At 52.4% G+C, this 25,752-nt stretch overlaps 1 protein-coding gene across 1 annotated transcript in view; it reads left to right on the forward strand.

Moving 5' to 3' along the window:
* Positions 1 to 24,324, forward strand: part of LOC8027190 (fatty-acid amide hydrolase 2-B) — a 36,800-nt gene extending 12,476 nt beyond the window's left edge. Inside the window, exons 5-9 of the mRNA XM_029970029.4 lie at positions 3,687 to 3,806; positions 10,802 to 10,956; positions 18,451 to 18,546; positions 19,962 to 20,285; positions 21,274 to 24,324. Of these exons, the coding sequence (XP_029825889.3) occupies positions 3,687 to 3,806; positions 10,802 to 10,956; positions 18,451 to 18,546; positions 19,962 to 20,285; positions 21,274 to 21,555 (977 nt within the window). The 3' untranslated portion in view covers positions 21,556 to 24,324. The remainder of the gene's footprint in view (positions 1 to 3,686; positions 3,807 to 10,801; positions 10,957 to 18,450; positions 18,547 to 19,961; positions 20,286 to 21,273) is intronic.
* The last annotated feature ends 1,428 nt before the right edge of the window (positions 24,325 to 25,752 follow it).

Genomic DNA, 25,752 nt, shown 5'->3' on the forward strand with positions numbered 1-25,752 from the left:
CATTACTGAGGCCACCAACATCGAACGTGCCCTTCACGCACGGGCCTCACACTACCAGAGACTTCCCGGCTTCGCTGCCCTCTCGCCGTCCAGCTGCAGCATCCCGGACATCCGCGACATTATCCGGGACGTCGTCCGGGAAGAACTCAGGAAGCTGCTGCCTGCTGCCAACCAGCCGGCTTCGCTGTCGATAGCCGAAGTGGTGCGCGAAGAAGTTCAGCGCGCAATTCAACCGGAGACTCCTGCCAGCGTGGCCGCAGCCGATGAGCCGGCGCTGACCTACGCCGCAGTGGCCCGAGGACCGTCGCCAACTGCTCAAAACTACCCGGTGGTGCCACGACGAGACCCATCAACGCAGGCGTACCCCCGACGCAACGACGAAGTACGTCAGTACGACCGCCGAGAACAGCAGGCGCCAAGGAAAACCGACGTGTGGAGGACAGCGGATCGACGACCCATCTGCTACCATGCACTGCGGGGAGGCCGACCATATCTACCGTCGTTGTCCCTACCGGCAATTGGGCCTGCGTGGGTTCCACCCGAACGACCCACGCCCGAGGTACGGCGAACGCCCTCGCGACATCGAGGAGTACCTCCGACGTTCGCCCTCCCTGCAGTGTCGTCTCTCCGCCGTGAAGCCCGCTCCCCATCGCCACGACGTTCAGCCTCCCCAGCGCCACGATCCCGCCGAGAGAGCCTGTCTCCCCTGCGTCGTCGGGAAAACTGAGTGCGGCAACGCCTGGAGGTGACGTTGCCGAAAACGACGGAAGCAAACAGCCTCCAAGAACGCCGGAGCGCTCCCGCTCTCTCGACGCCCCGCATTGCACCGACGCGCCTGCAACGGTGTCCAACAACCTAAACGTTGTTATTGATGGCCAAAACGCATCGGCACTCGTTGACACCGGGGCAGACTACTCAGTATTGAGTGGGAGGCTCTCTCGCCACCTTCGAAAAGTCACGACGCCGTGGGATGGACCGCAGATACGAACCGCCGGAGGACACCTCATCACGCCTGTCGGAAGGTGCACTGCTCGCGTCGAAATTCACGGCGAGACGTGTCCTGTGAAATTCGTCATTCTACAAGACTGTTCCAGAGACGTCATTCTCGGCATGGACTTTTTGTGTGAATACGGCGCCGTCATCGACCTTGGAGAAAACAGAAAGAAATGAACGTTTAATGTGGCGAACTTGTGCCAAAAATAAACGAGTACAAAAGATAATAATAGAGCGTCGCGGGCGTCGAAGTCGGCGTAGCAGCAGAGTCGAACGCTGGTGCGAAACTGACTCCGTTCGCCTTGCGGAATCCCTTATGTACCCTCGTGGGTTTCTGGATCGTTCGGCGTAGAAGGTTCGGCGCGTAGAACATTCTGACCTCGAACAAGCAACATGGTTCTCGAATTTACCAGAACATTACTTTACAGAGTCAACAAAAATGCGCCTCCGCGGCCAGGAATCGAGCCCTGGCTTTCAGCGTGGAAAGCACGCGCGATAACCGTTAGGCCACGCGCGCGCTGCCTACTTGGCCAGCTGCGCGCGCGGCATTAATTTGTGTGATTAATTCCGGCAGCAACGACGACGATGATGACGAGTGCTTTCTAGGGGCAGTGAACACCGATGACATGGCACGACGTCAACGAGACGATCCGGAGCTGCGAGCCTTAATCGAGCACCTGGAAGGGCGCGGCGGTACCGTACCCCGTGTTTTCTCACGAGCCATGCCGACCTTCGCCATTCGACAAGGTGTACTCTACAAAGAGAACTTCGGGGACAACAACTCGCCGTGGCTGCTGGTAATCCCAACCGACCTTCGAGGGGAGATCTTTCAAGCATGTCACGACGACCCGACGTCCGGACACCTTGGATACAGCCGGACACTGGCCCGTATTCGTGAAAAGTATTACTGGCCCAAGCTCCTCAAGACCGTCCACCTGTACACACGATCATGCCACGAGTGCCAGCGACGCAAGAAACCTCCGACGAGGCCGGCCGGACTCCTGCAGCCTATTTCTCCTCCAACTGCACCCTTCCAGCAGATCGGAATGGATCTACTTGGTCCTTTTCCGCCTTCGACGTCGGGGAACCGCTGGATCATCGTCGCCACAGATTATCTCACGCGGTACGCCGAAACGAAAGCTCTTCCTTCGGGGACTGCTGTGGAAGTTGCCAAGTTTTTCATTGAGTCCATCGTCCTCCGGCACGGCGCTCCAGAAGTTCTGATTACAGATCGCGGATCATCGTTCATGGCACAACTGACCCAAGAAATCTTCTGACTCAGTCACACCAGCCATCGTCGTACAACTGCGTACCACCCGCAGACCAACGGGCTGACGGAGCGACCCAACAAGACAATCGCCGATATGATCTCTATGTACGTCGACGTAGAGCACAAGACGTGGGACGAGGTGCTGCCCTACGTCACGTTCGCCTACAATACGGCGGTTCAAGAGACCACTGGATTCACCCCTTTCCAGCTGGTACATGGTCGGAAGGTAACGACCATGCTGGACGCCATGCTGCCCCATGAGCCATCTGGCAACGAGAGCGACGACGCCCAGGTGGTTGCTCAACGCGCCGAAGAAGTTCGCCAGCTCGCCCGACTCCTGATTCAAGACCAGCAACGCGTCGACGCCGGCCGCTACAACCTTCGTCGCAGGGACGTCCACTTCCAGCCCGGAGATAGGGTGTGGGTATGGACGCCTATCCGTCGCCGCGGCCTCAGTGAGAAATCTGAAACGATACTTTGGACCCTACAAAGTGCTTCGTCGACTCGGGGATCTGAACTACGAGGTGATGCCCGACGGAACAAGGACTTCGTCACGCCGCCCTCCACGACCGGAAGTCGTCCACGTCGTGCGACTGAAGCCGTACTACGCTCGATAGAACTGTGGACCTTATGTGACTCTTTAGTTTACCGTTCTGTTTTATTTGCTTCATTTTGTTTTTGGGTTGCATCGGGACGATGCACTTTTTTGAAGGGGGGAGTAATGCCGCGCGCGTAGCTGGCCAAGTAGGCAGCGCGCGCGTGGCCTAACGGTTATCGCGCGTGCTTTCCACGCTGAAAGCCAGGGTTCGATTCCTGGCCGTGGAGGCGCATTTTTGTTGACTCTGTAAAGTAATGTTCTGGTAAATTCGAGAACCATGTTGCTTGTTCGAGGTCAGAATGTTCTACGCGCCGAACCTTCTACGCCGAACGATCCAGAAACCCACGAGGGTACATAAGGGATTCCGCAAGGCGAACGGAGTCAGTTTCGCACCAGCGTTCGACTCTGCTGCAACGCCGACTTCAATGCCCGCGACGCTCTATTATTATCTTTTGTACTCGTTTATTTTTGGCACAAGTTCGCCACATTAAACGTTTATTTCTTTCTGTTTATTTCCTGTTTTTTTTGGTCACCACCCGTGACAATACCACTAGACGAGCACCACAGAGAACTAGAGCAAACCTTACGCTGAAAATAAACGCAGTCCCTCAACTTCATTTGTAGTCGATACAATTTTATGTCGTTCACAAATAAGAGCTTTATTTTTTTTTTGCTTTTGTTTTTTTTGTATTTTACGCACGAAGTAAGGCCATTGACAAAAATGAAACAGAAGAGGGCGAAGGTTGCTTCCTGTGGAAGGACCGACGTAGCCAAGATTCTGTATAATGATCTTTGAAACGACTTGTATTGCCCACATCCTCGCAGGAGGTGAGGCCAGCCTTCTCGGTGCGGCCGCGTCAGTCATCGGCCTGGGCACGGACCTGGCCGGCAGCATCCGCCAACCTGCGGGCAACTGCGGCGTCTTCGGCCACAAGCCAACTCACGGTGCGTAATACGCGCCACCACCTCTCAGAGGCATGCCGTGGACACTATCATCTGAAACAGCCCTCCATGCCTCTTCGGTTTACTTCGTGCAAACGTGTGTTGGAACGCAAAGCTTAGGTCTCCATCTTTGAACACTCACAATTTGAGATGTAATAAGAGTTTTTGGGAACTTTAGGAGTAGGAAAGGTCCAGACTCTGTTTCAGCTTATATTGTCGTTCGGGGGTGCTGCGGAAATATGAAGTTTAAACGCGATTGTGGACCGCTCAGGGGCCTTACCAACACCACCTAGACAGGAGGCCTTCGCATGGTTTCCTCTTCCTCTATGAAACGTCATCACAGTCGGATCGCGCTCGGTCGGCTATTGGACCCGAGTCTGACCTTCGACGCGCTGATTGGCCACGAGCCGCAGCCGAACACTGACGCAGCACTCGTGCCCAATCTCTCGCCTCGATCGATCTGACTATGATGACGCGTGTGGAGGCCTTCTGTCTAGGTGGTGTTGGCCTTACTCTGGAAACTTGGCGAAAAAGTCGGCGAGGAATCCAGAAATCCAATGCCGCACTTGACCTCGGCGCCAGCCAATCATAGCCGACGAAAATAATCCCTGGAGAAGGGTAACAAGGGGGACAAAGGACAAACACAAATCTCCAAACGGAACTAGGGGACTGGTGCGCGACCGAAAAAAATCCGCCTGGTCCTGGTATCGAACCAGGGACCCCTCCATTTCCAGTAGAGTGTTCTACTAATTGCGCCAACCAGGAGTTAGACGCCAGTAGAGCAAACGGGTTTTATCAACTGCCACCAGTCTAACACCAACAAGGGTGAGCGGCCTGCATTTTAAGGTTATAATGATAATTCAATTACTGCGAAGGTGCAAGCGAGCTGGACAAGAACGCTTGCACCTTTGCATTAATTGCATTGCTATCATAGCCGCCGGGTATCTCGCCGACTTTTTCGCCAAGTGTCGAGATTAGAGCCGCTTGTCCGGCAGCGTTAGAAGCGGCAGCTTCATGACGCCGCCAGTACGGATAAGGCAAGATAAGGAGCCCAAGATGGCAGCTTGCGTGCCTTATCTCGCATTTTGCCACACTTGGTTCGTAAATCGCTGACGCCGACACGGCCGCCGCTTCATGACGCTGCGAGTTCGTGACGATCGCGCGTTCACTTTAAAGGCCGATGTACAAGCTCGGTTTTCTGCAGGGAAGAGAATCCTGTTAGCGCTCCCCCTCCTAAGGTGCGAGGGGAGCCAAGTTGGGACAATTAAGCTGAAAAGTGGAGAGGATAAAGGAAAGGAGGGGAGGGAAAAAGTGGAAAGCGCGAAGTGTACGTCGGCCTTTAATGGCCCGTTCACACTCTTGCAACCGAGTAAGACCGAGAGAGACCAGACCGGTTTTTAAGCCTCTTGCGACGTCTTAGAACCAGATGCGCCGCTGCGTAGCTGGTTCTAAAACGTTGTAAGAGGCTTAAAAAGAGGTCTGGTCTCTCTCGGTCGTACTCGGTTGCAAGAGTGTGAACCGGCCATTATATATGAAACGCGACTGCGCATGTTGGTAAAAAAAAAAAGGCTACAGGTAAAAAAGGTTTGCTGTAGAAGTTCCAGCGAGAGCTATGCACCTTCGATAACACTTCGACACCATATTTTGCCTCAGTTTAAGTCTATACGTTACGATGTAACGGGGTCAGTGAAGCAGCGTCAAAAGCTCAAGGGACCTTTACTGTTTATGATGGATTCAGCGATGAAAGAACACGTCCAGAAACCTGATGAACACCATGACGGTGCACTTTTCCCGTTGTCTCATTGGTCCAGTCAGCTCGTATAGAGCCGGCTGCATAGTGCCGCCCAAGCACGCTGGAAGGCAACGAACGCGTACCGGAGGCGGAGGTTCATCTGCAGATCCAATGTAGCAAAAGGCCGTAAACATTATATTAAATGATACCCAATATCGAACGACAGAAGACGATCGAAATACTTCTCTCTAGTTATGTATATTCGATTGATTTATTAGTGTAAATAAAGTTTGTGTTTTGTTTTTACGTTAATTGCCTGATTTAAATACGACGCCCACACGACCTCTTCGATTATGAGACGTTATAGTGCCTAAACCTGGGAACGAGAATGATTAAGGTGAGCGGATTTTCCACCTTTGTGGAACACCTGCCTGGAACGCTGTTTCCGAGAGCTGTGTGGGAGATCGTCAAGCATGGAACGTCTCAAGGCAAAACGTGCAGTGAAGCGGTCGCAAAACACGAAAACTATCTACGAGGCGACAGCGGGGATGGAGACGGCGGACCTGACATCGTTGACTGCATGGCTAGAAAGGCTGAAGGCCAATAACAGGGCTCTTCAAGAGTTGAACGTGGAGAAAGAAGATCATGTATCAGAACAAGACCTCGTCGCAGAATACACTACGGTCACGGAGTACGACGACGAGACCATCCGAATGATGGCGCTCTTGGACTGCAAGGCATACTCACTGAGACGTAAAAAACAACAGGCACAGGCCACCCAGATGACCACATCCGCGACAACATCTGCGACTGCCACTACAGACCTGGGAAGAACTCGCACCAACATGACTAGCGGCGTGAAGCTTCCCAAGTTACGACTTCAAACTTGCAACGGCGAGGTCAGCGCGTAGCAGAGCTTCTGGGAGCAGTTCGGTCGTGCTATCCACGAAAACGATAGCATTCCACGAGCGGACAAGTTTCAGTACTTGCGCAACCATGTCACCGGACCAGCGGCGACGGCCATCGCTGGGCTCCAGGCAACTGAGGCCTGCTACGACGATGCCATTGAAATCCTGACACTGCGCTACGGTGATAAAATAAGGATTGAGCAAAATCATCTGGCGAAGCTCCGAGCACTGCCTCCTGTTGCCTCCGCGGAAGACACGAAAGGCCTCCGAAAGATATACGATCACGTCCAGACGAACATCCGCGGTCTGAAGGGGCTCGGCGTGGGATCGGCAACGTACTGCACGATGATGTCCGATATCCTCCTCAAGGCCTTGCGAGCGAAGTCGTCGTAAATTATCACCGGCAGCAGGCAAGCAGCACTGCGTACAGGTCGTCGGGAGAAACGCAAAACAGTCCGACTTCACTGACTTCATGTGCGGCGCCGGACACCGGACAGGCTGTCAACGGACCACTTTCCACCCGGAGCGCTTCAAGGCCACCCTCTTTCGCCGATGCCAAAGACGAGCTCGCGGATATTCTAAGCTTCCTTCGGATTGAGGTTGAGAGTAGGGAGGGAGCCGGAGTAGTAGGAGAACGGCAAGAGACGCAGAAGAAAAGGACTGAAAGACCCAGAATGCGAGCAGCCTCTGTGCTACATGCATATATCACAAGCCCCTGCTTCTTTTGCCGGTCCACAAAGCGCCCAACAGAAGTATGTGCTGGCGACCTCACGTTAGAGGTGAAGAAAAGGAGGCTGGCGGAAGAAAACCGCTGCTTCAGATGCACAATCGGAGGGCACCGGGCGATGGAGTGTCGGTGGAAGGTGACATACGCGTCGTGCTCCGGTTGACATGCCACATCCATTTGCTACCCGAACTGGAAACCTAACGTGAAGAAATCGGATAGAGGTGCCCCTGCGACAAGCGTCCAGAAAGCAATCTCCGACAGTGCTGATTCCGAAGTGCTTCTTCAAACGTTCCGAGCCTGGGCTGAGAAAGCCAACCAAAGACTTTACGTGCGAGCCATTATCGATGGAGGTAGCCAATGGACGTTCATTCGTGAAGATCTTTCTCGCATGGTATGCGTGCTAAGAACGGAATGCTCCACGAACGAGGACGTCGGAGACATCCTGCGGCATTTTTGGGAGCTCGAGAGCATCGGCATTTCTGACCAGCCCTCTAACAAGATGGAAAAACAGAACGAACTGCTGAACGAGTTCAACCGAACAATACGTAAAGTGAATGGACGGTACGAAGTGGGTCTACCGTTCACGGTCGGCGTGGGAGAACTAAAGGATAACCACACGCTGGCATTGAAACGTGTTGAGAGTTTGAAGAAGAGATTGTCACGCGACGAGTCCTTCGCAAAAGATTACGACAACGTCATATGCAGCTACATCACCTCAGGACACGCAGAAAAGGTTTCAACGAGCCCAATTTGTGCCGAGTCGACGAACCCACGGATTTATTATATGCCCCATCAGCCCGTAATCCGGAATGTATCCGAGACTACCAGGCTGAGAGTCGTCTTCGACGCTTCTTCTCATCTCCCAGGAGTTGCCTCACTAAACGAACACCTGGAAAAGGGGCCGAATTCGAACGCTGATCTGGTCGGAATCTTGGTGCGCTTCCGTCTACACTCAATCGCCCTAACAGCGGACATAGAAAAGGCGTTTCTGCAGGTCAGCGTTCGACCTGAAGATCGAGACGTCCTACGCTTCCTGTGGTTTCAAAGAGATTCGTCGTCAGCAAGCTCAGAACCAACCGTTGAAGAGTGGAGGATGACGAGAGTGCCCTTAGGGACATCGGCCAGCCCATTTCTATTAACGGCCACTCTTACTCATCATCTGACCAACGTCAACGGAGAATTGAGATCAACTGCGGAACTGCTTCAACGGGGATTCTACGTCGACGACCTCCTGATCGGAGCCCCCACTATCGAAGAAGCGGCGCGAATACAGGAACAAGCCAACCAGATTTTAGAAGATGCAGGAATGAGACTCCGAAAGTGGTCTACCAACGCGACAGAACTGCAAAGATCGTTCGATAAAGCTGCATCAACGTCTGCACACTCTCTGAGCCTAGAGCTGTACTTGGACTGCTTTGGCGACGTGACGCTGACACGCTGGCCATTCCTGCGGAAAGGATCCTGAACTTCGTCACGTGCAGCGGGACGACGAAGCGCTATGTACTCCGTGCATCAGCTAGGGTTTTCGATCCGTTAGGACTCCTTGCTCCGTTCGTCATACGAATCAAGGTTTTGTTTCAGCGAATCTGGGAACGAGGAATTGGTTGGGACGACAATTTAACGGACGACCTACTGGTGCAATGGCGGCGATGGTGCGCAGAACTTCCACAATTAGAAGAGATAGTGATTCCTCGCTTCATCGTGAAGACGCCAAGAGAAGTCATATGTTCTGTCCAACTTCATGTCTTCTGCGACGCAAGTCCGGTGACCTATGGCACTTGTGCCTACCTGAGAGCTGAAGGAGAAGATGGGAGGGTAGAGGTGAACTCGATATTTTCGAAATCACGTGTGGCGCCCATAAAGCGGATAACACTACCTCGACTAGAACTGATGGCTGCAGTGATTGGAAGACGGATGGGCCAGTATCTTGGAGAGATCATGAACATTCAAGAGACATTCTACTAGACAGATAGCGCTATCACAATTCACTGGATCCGCGGGTCAGCAACTCAGTGGTAGCCCTTTGTGGCAAATCGAGTGGCAGAGCTCCAATCTGGAGGGTCACCTTCTACATGGAAGCATTGCCCCGGACAAGGAAATCCGGCAGATTTGATGACACGGGGAATATCTGCGGAAACTCTAAAATGTATGCAACTGTGGTGGAAGCGTTCAAAGTGGCTTGGTAAAACCGAAGACGTATGGCCGAACCTCGTCATGGGCGACGACGTTCCAGTAGCAGTTATTGCAGAAGAGGGAAAGCTGGAACATCAGGTATTGCAGACGGCAACGGAGGGGATTGCACCTCTATTGGAACTTGAACGGTACGGGGCGCTGGTACGGATCCTCAGGATTACTGCATGAATTAGGCGGTTTGTAAAGAACTGCCGAACGCGGCAAAACCGACGTGAGGGCCCGCTAGCGTCCGAAGAACTTGAACCAGCCAAGACTTGGTGGATCGCACGAACGCAACAGGAAGCTTTTACACAAGAATTCAACGATCTAAAGGCAGATAAGAATCTGGAAAGGCGATCCAGCATAGTCTCGCGCACCCCCTTCATTGACCCCTGGAACCGGCAAGTGAATAAACCAAGGCAACTCTCACGCGAAAAGAAAAAGAAAGGGGGGGGGGGGATGGTTGCAGATTGGAAAGAATGTGAAGCTCACGATAAAACGAGAAGAAAGAAGAAGTTTGGAGTCACGAGCGGAACAGGCGAAACGACAGAAGCCGATCGAAACAATTCTCTGTAATGATGTATATTCGATTGATTCGTTAGTGTAAATACAGTTTGTGATTTGTTTTTGCGTTAATTGCCTGATTTAAATACGAGGCCCACACGACCTCTTCGATTATGAGACAAGGTCTTTGATCATGCACGAGCCACGGTCGTTTACAAGCGTTTTAGTGTCCCATCAAAACGATGGAAACGTTTTTTGTTTTGTTTTTTTATCTTTAGCTTTTGCTTTTTGTTTTTTACAAATTTATGTCCATCAATAAAATTATGCCAGCTTAGCGTTCGCGATCAAATTAAAAAAAAAAAAAACGGAATTACGCACAATTGAGATGCGACCAAAAAGGGAAATAGGCCTGTACGATGCTGCGCAGCATCGTATGGCCTATTTTCTTTTTTGGCAATAGGCATTCAGCAATAAACAGGACAATATACTTGGGAGCCAAATGCAGAACGAATTGGGGTTCAGGTGAGGGTTGGCGTTTTACGTCCTCATTTGGTGAGCTCATTGTCACCAAACGGGATGGCTCGCCCGATAAACTTAAAACCACGCGTAATCTCGTTTGATTTATATTCAGTGTGTTTAGAAAATAGCTGGGAAAAGGCTCCGCTGTAAGACAAATCTGTTCTAAATGGGTTGTTGTGAGTTTTTATCTAATTCTCTGTTTTGTTTTTGTTTCATATTTTACTGGGAATTCACTCCGTGTCATTTCAAATATACCCGTGGAGCAACTGTGTTGCTGTACAATCTGAAAACTTGTGTTTGACGCGCGTAGGGTTGCGCCATTTTGAATTATTGCACCGTCAAACATGAACGGCCCTGTGCGTACTTCAGAAATCATCGTTCATCGCCACAAATAGGTCAACGTTTCTGTCTAAATATTCTGATTCTTTCCGGTTAGGCATCGTCTCTCGACACGGCTTGTACCCCGACAGGGGTGAGGCCGTGGGCAAGTTCTCGACGCCCGGTCCCATGTGCCGCTACGCCGACGATCTCCTTCCCATGCTGCGGGTCATGGCCGGAGAGAACGCTCCCCGGCTGGCCCTGGACAGCCCGGTGAGTAGGCGTGAATTCCCGAAATAAAAATTTCTTACGACTGGTTGCAGGCCCCGAGGCACCTTTTAAATATATTCACCTTGAATGCTAGAGAATCGTTTTACGTATGTTCATAGCCTCCTTTATACTCACAAATCCTGGCAGTTCGACGAAGGAGCCATAGATTGCCCGGTCGCTGATTTGGAGCGCGAGGATCTGGCAGCACATAGCATCAAAGAGCCATTTCCCAGGGAACCTGGACGTCAGCGCACAGCTTTTGCAGCGGCGAGGACCCGAAACACACTTTTTCGCTCGGGAGAAGTGTGTTTCGGCGCTTCGCCGAAGCGGGGCGCCAGTCACGTGGCTCCTCTCTCATCCGTTGTCTGCCGCTCCACCTTTTCGATTTCGGCGGCCGCTTCTCGTGGCGATCTGTCAGGCTGTGTCAGTATATAGGAAACTATGGTATGTTGAGAGTTTTTTCTGGGTGAGAAATGCCTGTGTGACTTCGTACGGTCGTCATCATCATCCCTCACCTTTTCCCAGTTCCAGTGATTGTGTCTCTGGCCCGACGTATGCACGCTTCTTTCGAAAACCAGCAGCGCCCGAAATGGCATTTTAGGCCAATTCACACGTGGCGATTTTTCGAAGGAAACGCCCGTTGAATGCTGCACAGGCACTATCATGATCATCAATTTTTCCTGATGTCAATGTGGAGCGCAAGTTCGTCTGCTTCTTTTTGCAGGGGTTGTGGTGATGTGAGAACGCTGATGTCTGGTTGGCTCTGGCTGAAGAATAAGGGGTAGACCTCAAGAGAGCTGGCTTCAAGGTCTATCCTTCAATCAGAGCCAATCAGAGCTCGGCGTTCTGACGTCACCACAACCCCCGCAAAAGAAGCAGACGAACTTGCGCTCCGTATAAAGGCGATACCTGAGCGGCTTCGCAGCCACGTGTTTGGAAGATATTGCCACGCTCGTCGGCGAGCGACCGCGCGCGTGGCCGAGTGGTTACCGTGCTTGACTTTCGCGCAGAAAGTCTGGGTTCGAGTCCAGTTAGTGGAATGCTCTTTTATTTCTCGTGAGTTCGAGAACATTCTCGTCAGATCGAGTTACGAATGTTCCAGTCGCCGAACAATCTAGGCCGATTGTTCCAGAACCCAACGCGCGTACATAAGGGACTCCGCGTGCTGATCTGCAGTCAGTTTTCGCCCAGCGTTCGACTCTGCTGCTACGCCGACTCCGACGCCCGCGACGCTCCGTTATTATCTTTTGTACCCTGTTATTTCTGGCACAAGTTCGCCACATTAAACGTTTATTTCTTTCTGTTTATTATTGTTTATTGGTCACTACCCGTGACATTTTGGTGGAGGTGCGGGGTACCGCATGCCCGTGCAGCGTTCCCCTCCCAGGACCCGCAGCGCGAGCCCGACTCCAAGCTCGCTGAGAAGACCACTCAGCGCGGAACCTGAAACTCGGACCAGCCGCCGCACCAAGGGAGAGGATCCGGAGTACGGTTTGCTGCTGGACAAACCCAAGCCGAAGAAGACGACGATGGACAACCAGTCGCAGGCCCCCACCGCTCCTGCCGTCGTCTACCTACCCGTCGCTCCACGGACACCGGCTCCCTTCCACGGCGAAAGCCACGAAGACATCGACGACTGGGTCCAACAGTACGAACGAGTGGCCCGTCATAACGGATGGACACCGGAACAGTGTCTGCAAAACGCTTACTTCGCCTTGGAAGCCACCGCCCGGAACTGGTTCGAGAACCACGAAGCTTCGATCACTTCCTGGGAGCAACTCAAGGCTGAGTTGCGAAGAACGTTCACGAACCAACACCGAAGAGAACGCGCGGAAGAGCTTCTTCAAGCGAGGATTCAAGGCCCTAACGAGAGCATCGTTAGCTTCGTGGAAGATGTCCTGCGACTGAGCAACCGCGCCGATCCCGAAGCATCCGAAGCAAAGAAGCTCAGAGTCTTGATGCGTGGCGTCAAGGAAAGCATTTTCGGTGGTCTTGTGCGGAGCCCGCCTACCACCGTCGAAGGCTTCATGACGGAGGCCACCAACATCGAACGTGCCCTTCTAGCACGAGCCACCCACTATCACCGAGTTCCCGGCGTCGGTTCCTTTTCGCCTTCCGGCTGCAACACCACGGACATCCGCGAGATGATCCGAGACGTCGTCCGGGAAGAGATCAAGAAACTTCTACCTGCCGCCGCAAGCCCAGCTTCGCCCTCAATCGCCGAGATTGTCAGGGAAGAAGTCCAGCAAGCGCTGCAGCCTGAGGTTCTCGTCAGCACCGCTCCGGAACCACCGACGTTGAGTTACGCCGCAGTGGCCCGACGGCCACCGCCTCCTCGTCGCACCTATGTCACGCCGCCCCGACGTCAGTCTCCTGCGCCGCAGCACGACCGACGCCACAACGACCAGGTCCAGTACGCCTGCCCGGAGCCTCGCGCACCCCGCAAGACCGACGTGTGGCGAACGCCCGACCGACGCCCTCTGTGCTTTCATTGCGGGGAAGCGGACCACACCTACCGCCGATGCCCATACCGACGACTCGGGCTACGCGGGTTCCACCCGAACGACCCGCGCCCCCGTCATGGTGAACGCCCTATCGAGATCGACGAGTACCTGCGACGACCTCAGTCCCCCGAGCCTGCGTCCCGCCGAGAGTTCCGGTCGCCGTCACCGCGACGTCCAGCTTCGCCGATGCACCGACCACGACGTGAAAGCCTGTCTCCCCTTGCTCCTCGCCGGGGAAACTAGGCGCGGCAACCCCTGGAGGTGGAGTTGCCGAAGACGACCGACGCCAAGATCCTCCACGAACGTCGGGGGACCCCCACTCGAACGCTACCAGAGACCAAAACGACGCCGCTGCAGTGGTGTCCAATAACCTAAACGTCGTCATCGACGGCCACGACGCATCTGCACTCGTGGACACCGGAGCAGACTACTCAGTCTTGAGTGATAGGCTCTCCCGCCGCCTTCGAAAAGTCACGACGCCGTGGGATGGACCTCAAATACGAACCGCCGGAGGGCACCTCATCACACCCATTGGGAGATGCACTGCTCGCGTCGAAATCCGCGGTGAAACGTGCCCTGTGAAGTTCATCGTTCTACAAGACTGTTCCAGAGACGTTATTCTCGGCATTGACTTTCTGTGTGAATACGGCGCCGTCATCGACCTTGGTGAGAACAGATTGACGCTGCGCAAGCCTGTTCCGTCTTCAGAGAAACCTCAAACAGCGTCAGCCGCCGTCCGAGTCGCTGCCGACCACGTGAACCTGCCGCCGCGATCAAGTGTTGTCGTACCCGTAGTGGCCGATGTAGCTACCTGTGGTGAAGTTGTTCTTGAAGGCAAGCTTCAATTACTCCTAGAAAGAGGAATAGGCGTCGCAAGAGGAGTGGCTGAACTTCAGAATGGGCGGACTGTGGCCCTCGTGACGAACTTCCGAAACGAAACGCAACACCTCACGAAAGGTGCAGCCGTGGGCCACGTCGAGGAACTCCGAAACCCCGCCGAAATCACCGCTATTACTGACGAATCCTCGCCGCCTCAGCAACACATTACGGCGCCAGCGCAGCTCGACATTGACCCGAGCTTCCAGGCCCGAAACGACGGCAGCTAAGTGACCTTCTCGCCGAATACAGTGACTGCTTCGCGACGTCGTCGAGGGTGCGCCAAACCACCATTGCGAAACACCGCATCGTTACCGAGGACGACGCGCGCCCTGTGCATCGATCGCCGTACAGAGTCTCCGTTAAAGAAAGGGAGGTGATCCAGGAGCAAGTGCAAGAGATGCTGAATGACGACATAATCCAACCCTCAAGCAGTCCGTGGGCCTCTCCAGTTGTACTGGTTAAGAAGAAGGACGGAACGCTTAGATTCTGCGTGGACTACCGGCAGCTGAACGCAGTGACGAAGAAAGACGTCTATCCACTCCCCCGCATCGACGACACGTTAGACCGGCTGCGCCACTCCCGATACTTTTCATCCATGGACCTGAAGAGCGGCTACTGGCAGATCGAAGTCGACGAACGGGACCGAGAGAAAACAGCTTTCGTCACGCCAGATGGGCTGTACGAGTTCAAGGTGATGCCCTTCGGACTGTGCACGGCTCCAGCAACTTTCCAGCGTGTCATGGACACCGTACTGGCAGGACTGAAGTGGCAGAGCTGTCTCGTCTACCTCGATGACGTCGTAGTGTTTTCCAGCGACTTCGACGAGCACTTGCGACGACTCCGAGCAGTTCTCCAAGCCATACGGACCGCCGGACTCTCCCTGAAGCCGTCAAAGTGTCGGTTCGCCTATGACGAACTGAAGTTCCTAGGTCACGTGGTTAGTAACAAAGGCGTTCGCCCCGACCCAGAGAAGACTCGCGCCGTCGCAGCATTTCCAGTACCGACAGACAAGAAGGCCGTGCGAAGGTTTCTTGGACTATGTGCCTACTATCGGCGCTTCATCCGGGATTTTGCAAGGATTTCCGCACCACTCACAAACCTCACAAAGGACGCCGAGAAGTTCGAATGGGCCGAGAAGCAGCAGCAGGCATTCGACGAGCTGAAGCGACGACTGCAGACTCCTCCTGTTCTAGGACATTTCGATCAAGATGCGGAAACCGAAATTCACACGGACGCACGTAACGCTGGACTTGGCGCGGTACTGGTTCAAGTGCAAGACGGCACCGAGCGAGTTATCGCCTACGCAAGTCGGACATTGTCCAAGGCGAGAAAAATTACTCCACGACTGAGAAAGAATGCCTTGCTGTCGTCTGGGCAATCACGAAGTTTCGTCCGTATTTGTACGGGAGCCCGTTCCGTGTAGTCACGGACCACCACTCGCTCTGCTGGCTTGCGAACCTCAAGGACCCGTCAGGACGCCTCGCTCGATGGAGTCTACGACTACAAGAGTTCAACATGACTGTGGTCTACAAGTCAGGCCGCAAGCACAGCGACGCCGACTGCCTGTCCAGAGCCCCCATCGAAACACCTTCCGGCAGTAGCAACGACGAAGACGACGAGTGCTTCCTAGGTGCAGTGAACACCGACGACATGTCACGACGTCAAAGAGACGATCCTGAGTTGCGCGCACTAATCGAGCACCTCGAAGGACGAGGGGGTACTGTCCCCCGTGTCTTTTCGAGAGCCCTGCCGACTTTCGTCCTCCGACAAGGTGAACTTTACAAGGAGAACTTCGGAGACAACAGCACACCATGGCTGCTGGTAATCCCCACCGACCTTAGAGCGGAGATCTTTCAAGCCTGTCACGACGACCCGACGTCCGGACATCTTGGTTACAGCCGTACGCTTGCCCGAATTCGTGAAAGGTATTACTGGCCCAAGCTGCCGAAGACCGTTCACTTCTACACACGGTCGTGCCACGAGTGCCAGCGACGCAAGAAACCACCGACGAAGCCGGCAGGTCTCCTGCATCCGATCGCTCCCCCGACCGTACCGTTCCAGCAGATCGGAATGGATCTACTTGGTCCTTTCCCACCATCGACGCAAGGAAACAGATGGATTATTGTCGCCACAGATTATCTCACACGGTACGCCGAAACGAAAGCCCTTCCTGTAGGGACTGCTGTGGAAGTCGCCAAGTTCTTTATCGAATCCATCGTGTTCCGGCACGGCGCTCCCGAAGTTTTAATCTCAGACCGTGGATCATCGTTCATGGCCCAGCTGACGCAAGAAATCCTTCGTCTCAGCCACACCAGCCATCGGCGCACAACGGCGTACCACCCGCAGACCAACGGGCTGACGGAGAGACTCAACAAGACCATCGCCGACATGATCTCCATGTACGTCGACGTGGAGCACAAGACCTGGAACGAGGTGTTGCCATACGTCACATTTGCCTACAACACGGCCGTGCAAGAGACCACCGGGGTGACACCCTTCCAACTGGTTCATGGTCGTAATGTAACGACAATGCTGGACGCGATGTTACCCCACGAACCGGCTGTCGACGGAAGCGACGACGCCCAGGTGGTTGCCCAACGGGCAGAAGAAGTCCGCCAGCTCGCCAGACACCGTATTCAAGCCCAACAACGTGTCGACACTGGCCGCTACAACCTTCGTCGTCGGGACGTCCACTTCCAGCCCGGAGACAGGGTGTGGGTGTGGACACCGATCCGCCGCCGTGGTCTCAGTGAGAAACTCCTGAAGCGCTACTTCGGACCCTACAAAGTACTTCGTCGACTCGGGGATCTGAACTACGAGGTGATGCCCGACGGAATACGGACTTCATCACGCCGCGCTCCACGACCGGAAGTCGTCCACGTCGTGCGCCTCAAGCCTTACTACGCGCGATAAGACTGCGAACTGTGATCTTGTGCACCACTTGATACGATTGTGTTTCGCGAGCCTCCGTATGTTCCCATTTTTTGTTTGTTTCGCTCTGTTTTGTTGCCTTTTACGTGGCATCGAGACGATGCCTTTTTAAAGGGGGGAGTAATGCCACGCTCGTCGGCGAGCGACCGCGCGCGTGGCCGAGTGGTTACCGTGCTTGACTGTCGCGCAGAAAGTCTGGGTTCGAGTCCAGTTAGTGGAATGCTCTTTTATTTCTCGTGAGTTCGAGATCATTCTCGTCAGGTCGAGTTCCGAATGTTCCAGTCGCCGAACAATCTAGGCCGATTGTTCCAGAACCCAACGCGCGTACATAAGGGACTCCGCGTGCTGATCTGCAGTCAGTTTTCGCCCAGCGTTCGACTCTGCTGCTACGCCGACTCCGACGCCCGCGACGCTCCGTTATTATCTTTTGTACCCTGTTATTTTTGGCACAAGTTCGCCACATTAAACGTTTATTTCTTTCTGTTTATTATTGTTTATTGGTCACTACCCGTGACAATATCGCGTCACGTTTCAACGGCCTCTTGGCCGTCTCTTGTGGATCGGCGTTTCGAAAGGAAAGAAAACGCGAAGAGAATTAGGCGACTGCTCGTGTGAGCTCTTCAGAGTGGGGTGTAACTGAAATCCAAGCGTTCGTTTTCTTACAATGAAAACGAATATTGCGCGATTGACGATGATTTAGGCCAACAGCTGCAGGTGCTTTTTACACGAGAGACGTTGGTTTATTTTGCGTTTACTTGGACAAAACGGTATAGCTGAAATAGTGTAACTTCTCTGGGTGTTTATGAATAGTTAGGGTGTCTGTGTGGTGTCATGCACGTACTATACATAGTCCTCAATGGCAGCATTTTGTGCTGTCGCCTATAACCGTAAATAGCCGCCGCTCCAAACCTTATGCCTTAAAACCAAACCTATGCGTGAAAAGAAAAAGGCGCTGGCTTATTTGCAGAGAAATATACGGACTTAAATTACGTGTTGCGGCACTCTGTGTTTTATGCACGCAACAAGAAAAAAAAAAAGAGAAACATATACTGAACTGGAATAATATATATGGAAACGGGGTACTTTACATTATTGTGTGAGTGATAATACAGTCACGAAAAATGTTTCGCTTTATTCTCTATAACTTGCTGCCTCCCAACTAAGTTGTTTTTTTTCTTTCCAGGTTGATTTGAAAAAATTAAAAGTGTTCTACCTTGTTGACGATGGTAACAAGTACATCGGGCGCCTGCAAAAAAAATTCAGCCAAGCCGTCCTTGATGTAAGTTTCAACTTTTATGGGCTTGGGGAAGCTTAATAAAATGGTTAACCTTTCGCACGCTTCTGCAGAATATTTGTGAGGGTTACATCCCCACTCATTCGTAAGGTTGTGTTGTTCGTTTGAAACGTGAACTTCCCCATTATTTATCCCTCTGGTTTGGCGCGTATCCTTTAGGGTAAAACAAAATAATGTTCAATTAGCCGCGACGCAACCTCCGTGTTGCCTCAAAATTTACATACCGAGTTTGTTCTCTTCTGTTCACTGAAACCCCCATTCCAAATAATGGCCTGTGTTGGCAGCTGTGGAATCCCTGCACAATGGCGGACTAGAACCGCAACGTGTTGGAGCAGGAGAAAAAACACACCCACAGAGAAAGGTGACGACAGCAGTGACGTTGCACTTTCGACGTTGTTTGATTAGCGAGTTTTAGTTGACCGTGTTTCCCCCTCCGCTAAGCCCCTCCGCTACCCGGACCTCTACAGCCAAGGCCATCGGCACGCAGGCGCAGTGGCGGTTTCTTCGTTGCGAAGGGTTAGCGGAGGGGGAAGTAACACGGTTTTCTAAAACTCCCTATTGACTCTTTGGCTCCTATAGCATTGGCCGCGCTCCGACCTCTCGCTATCATACGGAATTACTGGCACGTTCCACGATGTCAGTTATTCCGCCATCGTGCGGTTGTTCGGACCTGATAATCGGCACGCGAATTTCGAAAGGGGTCTATTCCGATCAAGCCATAAGGTCAATAGCACCTATTCATTTGTTTTCACCTCAAGAAAAAAAGGTTTTGTGCATTGTTCTTGCGCCGCGCGAATGTAGTTCTTACGATATTTGGTTGGCGGAAGAGGAGGCGAGACCTTTGGCATTTGAAACCGTGTACGTCTTGATAACATAACACATACCTAATCTGAAATGCACCGGCATATATCTTAATTATCCACATAAAGGGGAAAATTAGTACTGCTCCGCGAGGAGCCACACTTTTTGTTTTCTTATTACGGTTTTTATTGTGAAAACGAGTATAGAGGTTAAGGCCTGCGCCTTTCTCTCCCAGACGTCATCACTTGTGGATCCACGCAGCGCCGCCTAGCTGGCGTCAGCGTCGCCGCCAGCACGTCTTGCAGCGCGTCTCACAACAATCGCGACGATAGCACGCGGTGACGTCAAGGCACACGCGTTCGTCGTTCTTCGCCGAACTCTCGTTAAGCTTCGGGGGGTCTTGTCTTGGGGCAGGTAGGTAATCCACCACAAACGATGACGTAATGAGCGGGCCTTGTCCACTGGGTAGTCTTGCCCTGGCGGGCCTCAGCAGTTAAAGCACTTTCAAACTATAATGCATTTGTTATTTCTAGTCTAAAAGTACGTAAAAAAAAAAAAATATAGAAACAACTTTTTTTATTATTTATTACGGGACGCAGGCTGTCGCTTGTCTGGAACCTCTTTGCGAGGCCCGGCCCCGGCAGGTGTCGTTCGAAGAGCTGCCGCGGGCCTCGCGTATCTGGATGGCAACTGTGAGGTCCGGCGCTCCACCTCCCTTCGCCGAAGTCATCAAGAACTACACGGGCAAGCTGAACCCGCTGACGGAGCTGGCGCTCAAGCTGGTCGGCCGGTCCCACCACACGGTGGCCGCCATCGTGGTGGCCCTCTGGGAACGGGAAAAGGACTTCACGGACCCCGCCCGCGTCGCGGACCTCACCGCGCAGGGACAGCGCTTCGTGTGCAAGCTGGAAGAGCTCCTCCAGGTAGGACTTCTACCTAACGCGCTACAAAGCCATTTTATTTAAAAGTCAACATGCTACAGGTATGATCCCAAACCCACTGCTTTTGAACAATGAAGAAATTGGATTTGTCGACACTATTAAGTCTTTGGGCGTCTGGTTTACAAATAGTATGTCTTGGAATAGACATGTTGATTATCTTTCGTCTAAACTGTCGAAAACAGTGGGGTTGCTAACCAAATTTAAATCATTGTTACCTCGTTGTGTTAAGATCCAACTTTACAATGCTTTGGTATATTCCCAACTTAATCCTTGTCATCTAGTTTGGGGAAATACAACAATAAGATATCTAAATAAACTACATATTTTACTGAAGAAAGCTGTGCCTGCTATTACCAATGTTTCATACTATGATAATGCTAAACACTTGTTCTCATTGTTTAACATAAAACCAATTTCAAATATCTACAGGTCCCGACTTCTTGTGGCGTACAAGAAGTCTACGCAGTTTAAAAATCAAGTTTTTGAGGAATTATGTAATCTAGTCCTTTTCACTTCCTCATATCTCCGCCCTAAGGAAAAATGGTTTGTTTCACCATTACGTACATTATACATTATTACACGTACATTATAGGAGAGGTGCGAATCTCATAATGCAACGCGCGGGACGCTTGTGACGTCACGAGTGAGGCCCGCGCGTTACATTATGGGACGTTTTCCATAATGCATTGCGCGGTAACGGCGACGCCGCTCAAGCCGAAAACAGGCGCCCAAGAGCTGCGCTCTAAAAGCAAGAAATTATAGATGATAGGATATATCGGACGACTAATGCTTAAAAGAAAACAAGGAAACTACACATTTAAAGTAATGAAGGAGTATCGCGTTACTTTCGAGCTGAAGTAAGGCGGTCAAATTTCAATAACGAATGACGCACTTGGTTACTTCTTAAGCGAGTAACGAATAATTCCGTATTAGCTACTTTATTTCATTACCGCGTACATGTCTGTTCCAGGACGGCGACGCAGTGCTCGTGATGCCGGCCGCGGGGTTCGGCGCTCCCGGCTACCACGGCCAGTGGCTGACGAACATGGACAACACGAACTACACGTGCCTCTTCAACACGGCCATGGTTCCCGCGACCGCGTGTCCGCTCTACCTGGACAAGAGGGGCCTGCCCGTAGGGGTGCAGGTGGTGGCGGCCCGCTACAAGGACAGGCTCTGCCTCGCCGTGGCCAGGGAACTCGCCAGCAAGTTCGGCGGATGGAGGGCTCCGGGGACGCGGACCTCCGCTTGAGCGGCCATTTCGGGCATGGCATCTGGAGGGGCCGATAGCTGATTTCGATGTTCCGTGATATTCGGGAAGAGATCGAACAGTCACGCCTCTGGCGGCACGCTTCAGCTGTCGGGACAACAAACCGAACTTTCTTGTTTGTTTTTGATCAGCGATATCGATGGTGACGATTCGAACGGCCGCTCCTCGTGGAACCAAAGCACTGGTAAGAGTGAAGCGCTCGTGTCCAGACCGTGCATGGCGAGGTTCAATTTCTTTGTTATTCTGTGTTAGTAAACACCGGGCTGTAAAGATATCAAGCTCGATAAAGCTCCCCCTATAGTTCGATCTCCTGGCCAATAGTCATCATCGCGTATTAGCACCAACAAGATAAATCCTTAAGAGCGGTCGCGGCGCTAATGTGGAGACCTGGACCTGCTTGCTAGAGACGGAGTATCAGTTGAGAGTCCTGTGTGAAAGAGATCAATGGCGAAGATAGCGCACGAGCCAGTAGCAGCTAGGAGACATGGCCCGCGCCTCGTCTGCCTCCCCCCACTTTATCAATTGAGAAGCTCCACGGAAAAGTGTGGTTCAAAAACCGCCGCAAGCGAGCAGGTATGCGGGCGCGGATAGCGTTCCTTGCGCCACCAGCAGCACCGCTCCCATGGCCAATGGAGAGAGACTGTTCTTGAACGATGTCCTTTTTGCGCAGACTTTACGTTGACCATGTAAAAACCACAATCGAATCCCCTACAACCCCTGGAAATGTGCATCTAACGTTCCGCCGGCTCCGTCGTTTCTTGCCAAATAGGCTGGTAGCGCGAGCGCCGCTGATTAGACGCACCACGGAAAGGCGCGAGACATTCTAGGAATCTTATCCCCTGACTTTGATCAAGGTTACTTTTTTTATTATAGTAACGTTAATCACTAGTGGATTCAAGCAGCGCGCCGCGTATAGGCGATTGCAAGCTGGGCGACTGGCCGCCGCCATGTCTCTGCTCGAGGAGGCACGCCCGTGCGATTACGAGCTTGCCAAAGCTACGTTCACCCGCGCGTTGCACGCGCTTGCACGCATGGGGCACCACTTGTGGCGCCAAGCTTGCAATTGTCTATACCTTCCGGCAGCATCGTTCACAGCGTTTGGTGCAGCGTTTCCCAACGAGCGCGAGATTAGCACGCGGCAACGCCTAGACGAACGCGTATGCCGGATTGCGGCAACTCTTGTCGAGCTTCTGCTGCTTGGGGCGGGTCGGGGGTCCACTAACGATGACGTCATGCGCAGGACCAGTCTTCTAGCTGGTGTTGGCCCAGCGCCTTTTTTCATTTTTTTTTTTTTTTTTTTTTTGTGCCCAATTGAAGAAAATGTGGCGAACTCCCCTGGTCGTTTTGGAGCGCGCCGGGATCGACTTTTCGGGAGCGAGCCTATTTCACTGGGCGATCGGGGTCGAGACCAAGGTGTTCCACTGGTCGTTTTGGATTAGCCCCCGCTCCAGATCTCGATCTGGATCCGAGAAACGTCGCTCCCACGATTTCGGGGGATTTAACCGGAAGTCAGCCGGGCCAGCCCTCGGCGCACACAGGTGACTTCCTTTCTCGCGGGGCATCTCGCCTGATCTCGCCCATCTCGCCTCAAAAGAAGAAGCACGTCGCGGGCTGGGCTCCTAGATTGTCTCGACATCAGAAGAATTCGTAATGGCCGCTTGCTTACCCCTTGGCTCGACAGCCGGTTCGTTTTCCAGGAAGGAGAAGGGAAGGTATTTGCCGGCGCTACGGGCATTCCGGCAATCTTTGCTAGAAGCGCCCGAGCCATTCCTGCCGCTCGTGCGTCGAACACGTGTTAGCGCCGCGATTGCGAAAACGGCTTCGAAACGACCGCGGCGGCCGCGGAAAGGGGATTCCCGGGCAGTTGAATGATGGGAAGGAATCCGCCGATCCAGGAGCAGTGGTCATGTTCCACTGGGGATCCGTAGGCGGCGCGACCCCGTTCGAATCGTGTGCTCCGGTCCGGATCTGGTCAACTGATCCCGGTGCGCTCCAAAACGCCCCGTGGAATTCGCCAATAGTCGGAATTCCGTAGTGAGGATCGGAGTGACGGCATCTTGATTGGTTTTGCTCTGTGTGACAGTGACGTCAAAGATTTAAGATTATCGTGTTAGTAATGGTGCTATGAAACTGAGACACTGTCATTCTGCAAGTTCTCAATCGGTGCATAAACGTCGCTCCGCGGGCACATCTGTCTTTTTGGTAATATTCTGCCTGTCTGCATTCAATTATCAGCCAGTCGTCACTGCAGGACCTCTAAAGTTGTGAATTGTTAGTTAATTACGTCATACCTCGACGTGTATGACGAAATTCGCAAGAACAAAATCGAAGACGATATGTTTCGATATCTAAAACAAATCAATAATATTCGTCAGGTAAACTTTTTTTTTTGGCATCGCGTGCTCCTTTCGCTGCTGTCTTCGCCACTGTTAGAAATGCCGTGTTTCTGGGGATGCATATTTTAACTGCCAGTGTTTTCGTTGCGAAAGGTAAATAACTGAAAGCTACATTTAAGAGTTTTGTGAGACATTAAGGGGAGGGTGAATATTACCGAATTATGAGATTAACCATCTTATTTTTATTCTAATAAAGAAAGGTTGTGAACGGGACGGTGACAAGCGTTCATCAGAGCCCCCAGGTTTGTTGTGTTTTTTTTTCTGCTGTGATAAAATATTAGGATATGAAGAAAAGTCGATTTATCTTTTATGGGCGGTGAATTAAACTTGTTAATAAAATAATGTCAGAAAAAAACGAGGCTGTGTTTTTCAGGGGTTAGAAAAAACGTCCTCCGGGCCGTTGTTGCATGAACATGAGCCTAGCAGGTGAGGTACATACCAAGGCTTCCGCTGGGATTAGTATTGGACAATTGTTTTTAGATGCGGAGCATCTCTTGCTCGGGTCTATGTCCCGCGGCGTCGTAGTCCGCACTCACACTACGCATGCGCAACTCTCTCCCTTCCCTCTCTCCAACAGCTGCGCGTTACTCTCTCCGCTCTCTCTCTCTACCAGGGGCCCTAAGCTGGACGCGTGGCGAAAACGACGGCGAGAAATTTGGGGGCCGCGATTGGCCAACGCCACACTTGACCTTGGCGCCGGCCAATCATAGCCGCCGAATTTCTCGCCGACTTTTCCGCCAAGTGTCCAGATTAGGGCCCCAGCTGCGTGCACTTCGCGTGCGTTCGCTTCTACTCACACCGCGCGCGCATGCGCAACTCTCCTCCTCTAGTCTCCTCTCCTTCAAGTGTGAATATAAGCAGCGGTAGCGCGCTGCGCGCGTTCAAGCTTCAAGGGGAGGAAGTGGCCGAGTGGGCTAACGCGCCTCAGCTCGGAGCGTGGAGCGAAAGCTTGCGCTGGGAACCTCCTGGGTTCGAGTCCCCGCCGCCCCCGCCCGTTTCGATCTGGCAGTGTTGTACGGAACGGCGTTCCAAGGAACGGCGTTCCTTTTCGGAGGAACGAAGGAACGCCACCGTTCCATTTTTCATTGGTGGAACTGGAACGGGAACTCGTTACATTTTTACTGGAACGGAAAAAGGAACGACGTTCCTTTTTTTGTTCCAATGAGGTAATTTGTATTTTATTTCTAAGAGGTAAATTCTAAAAGCATAAAAACCATACCTTTACAAAGAGCAGGGTCTCGTTCAATTTTTGGTTACTTAGGGTTTATTTTGGGTAGTCCTTGCTTGGTAACAGTTAGGTGTTGGAGAGATAGTGGACATTTATTATTTTTGTGGTGCCCGAAAGTGTGGCACGAAACGCAAAACGTTTAGTCAAAGGAAACGACACAGAAAGAGGGACGTTTCAAACTTAGCCACCTTATTTTCTTCCACGAATGCTCATACACCCAGAAATTTAGGGCCAACTACAGCCATCAGTGAACTTCCACAAACAGGCCTACAGTTACAACAAAAGGACAGGTTACCTGACATCGAACGCACCCTTGTATCCCGAATATTGGTAATTTAAATGATACAGTACATTATTCTTTACTTCTCCCCTTGTCGTCAACCTTCAAACAGAACAACGAATCTACACTTCACGGAGAAGGACATGCAGTTTTCAAGACTCACCTTCAAAAGCCGTACCCTCTTCTTTACTTGCTCGTCTTGCGGACGTCAACATCGAGAAACAACCGTTGTTAAGTTTGAACAAGGGACTTTGTTAGATTGAAACGTGTGAGGC

Source organism: Ixodes scapularis, unplaced genomic scaffold, assembly GCF_016920785.2.
Source record: "Ixodes scapularis isolate PalLabHiFi unplaced genomic scaffold, ASM1692078v2 PGA_scaffold2__306_contigs__length_199485367, whole genome shotgun sequence".
Taxonomy (NCBI): domain Eukaryota; kingdom Metazoa; phylum Arthropoda; class Arachnida; order Ixodida; family Ixodidae; genus Ixodes; species Ixodes scapularis.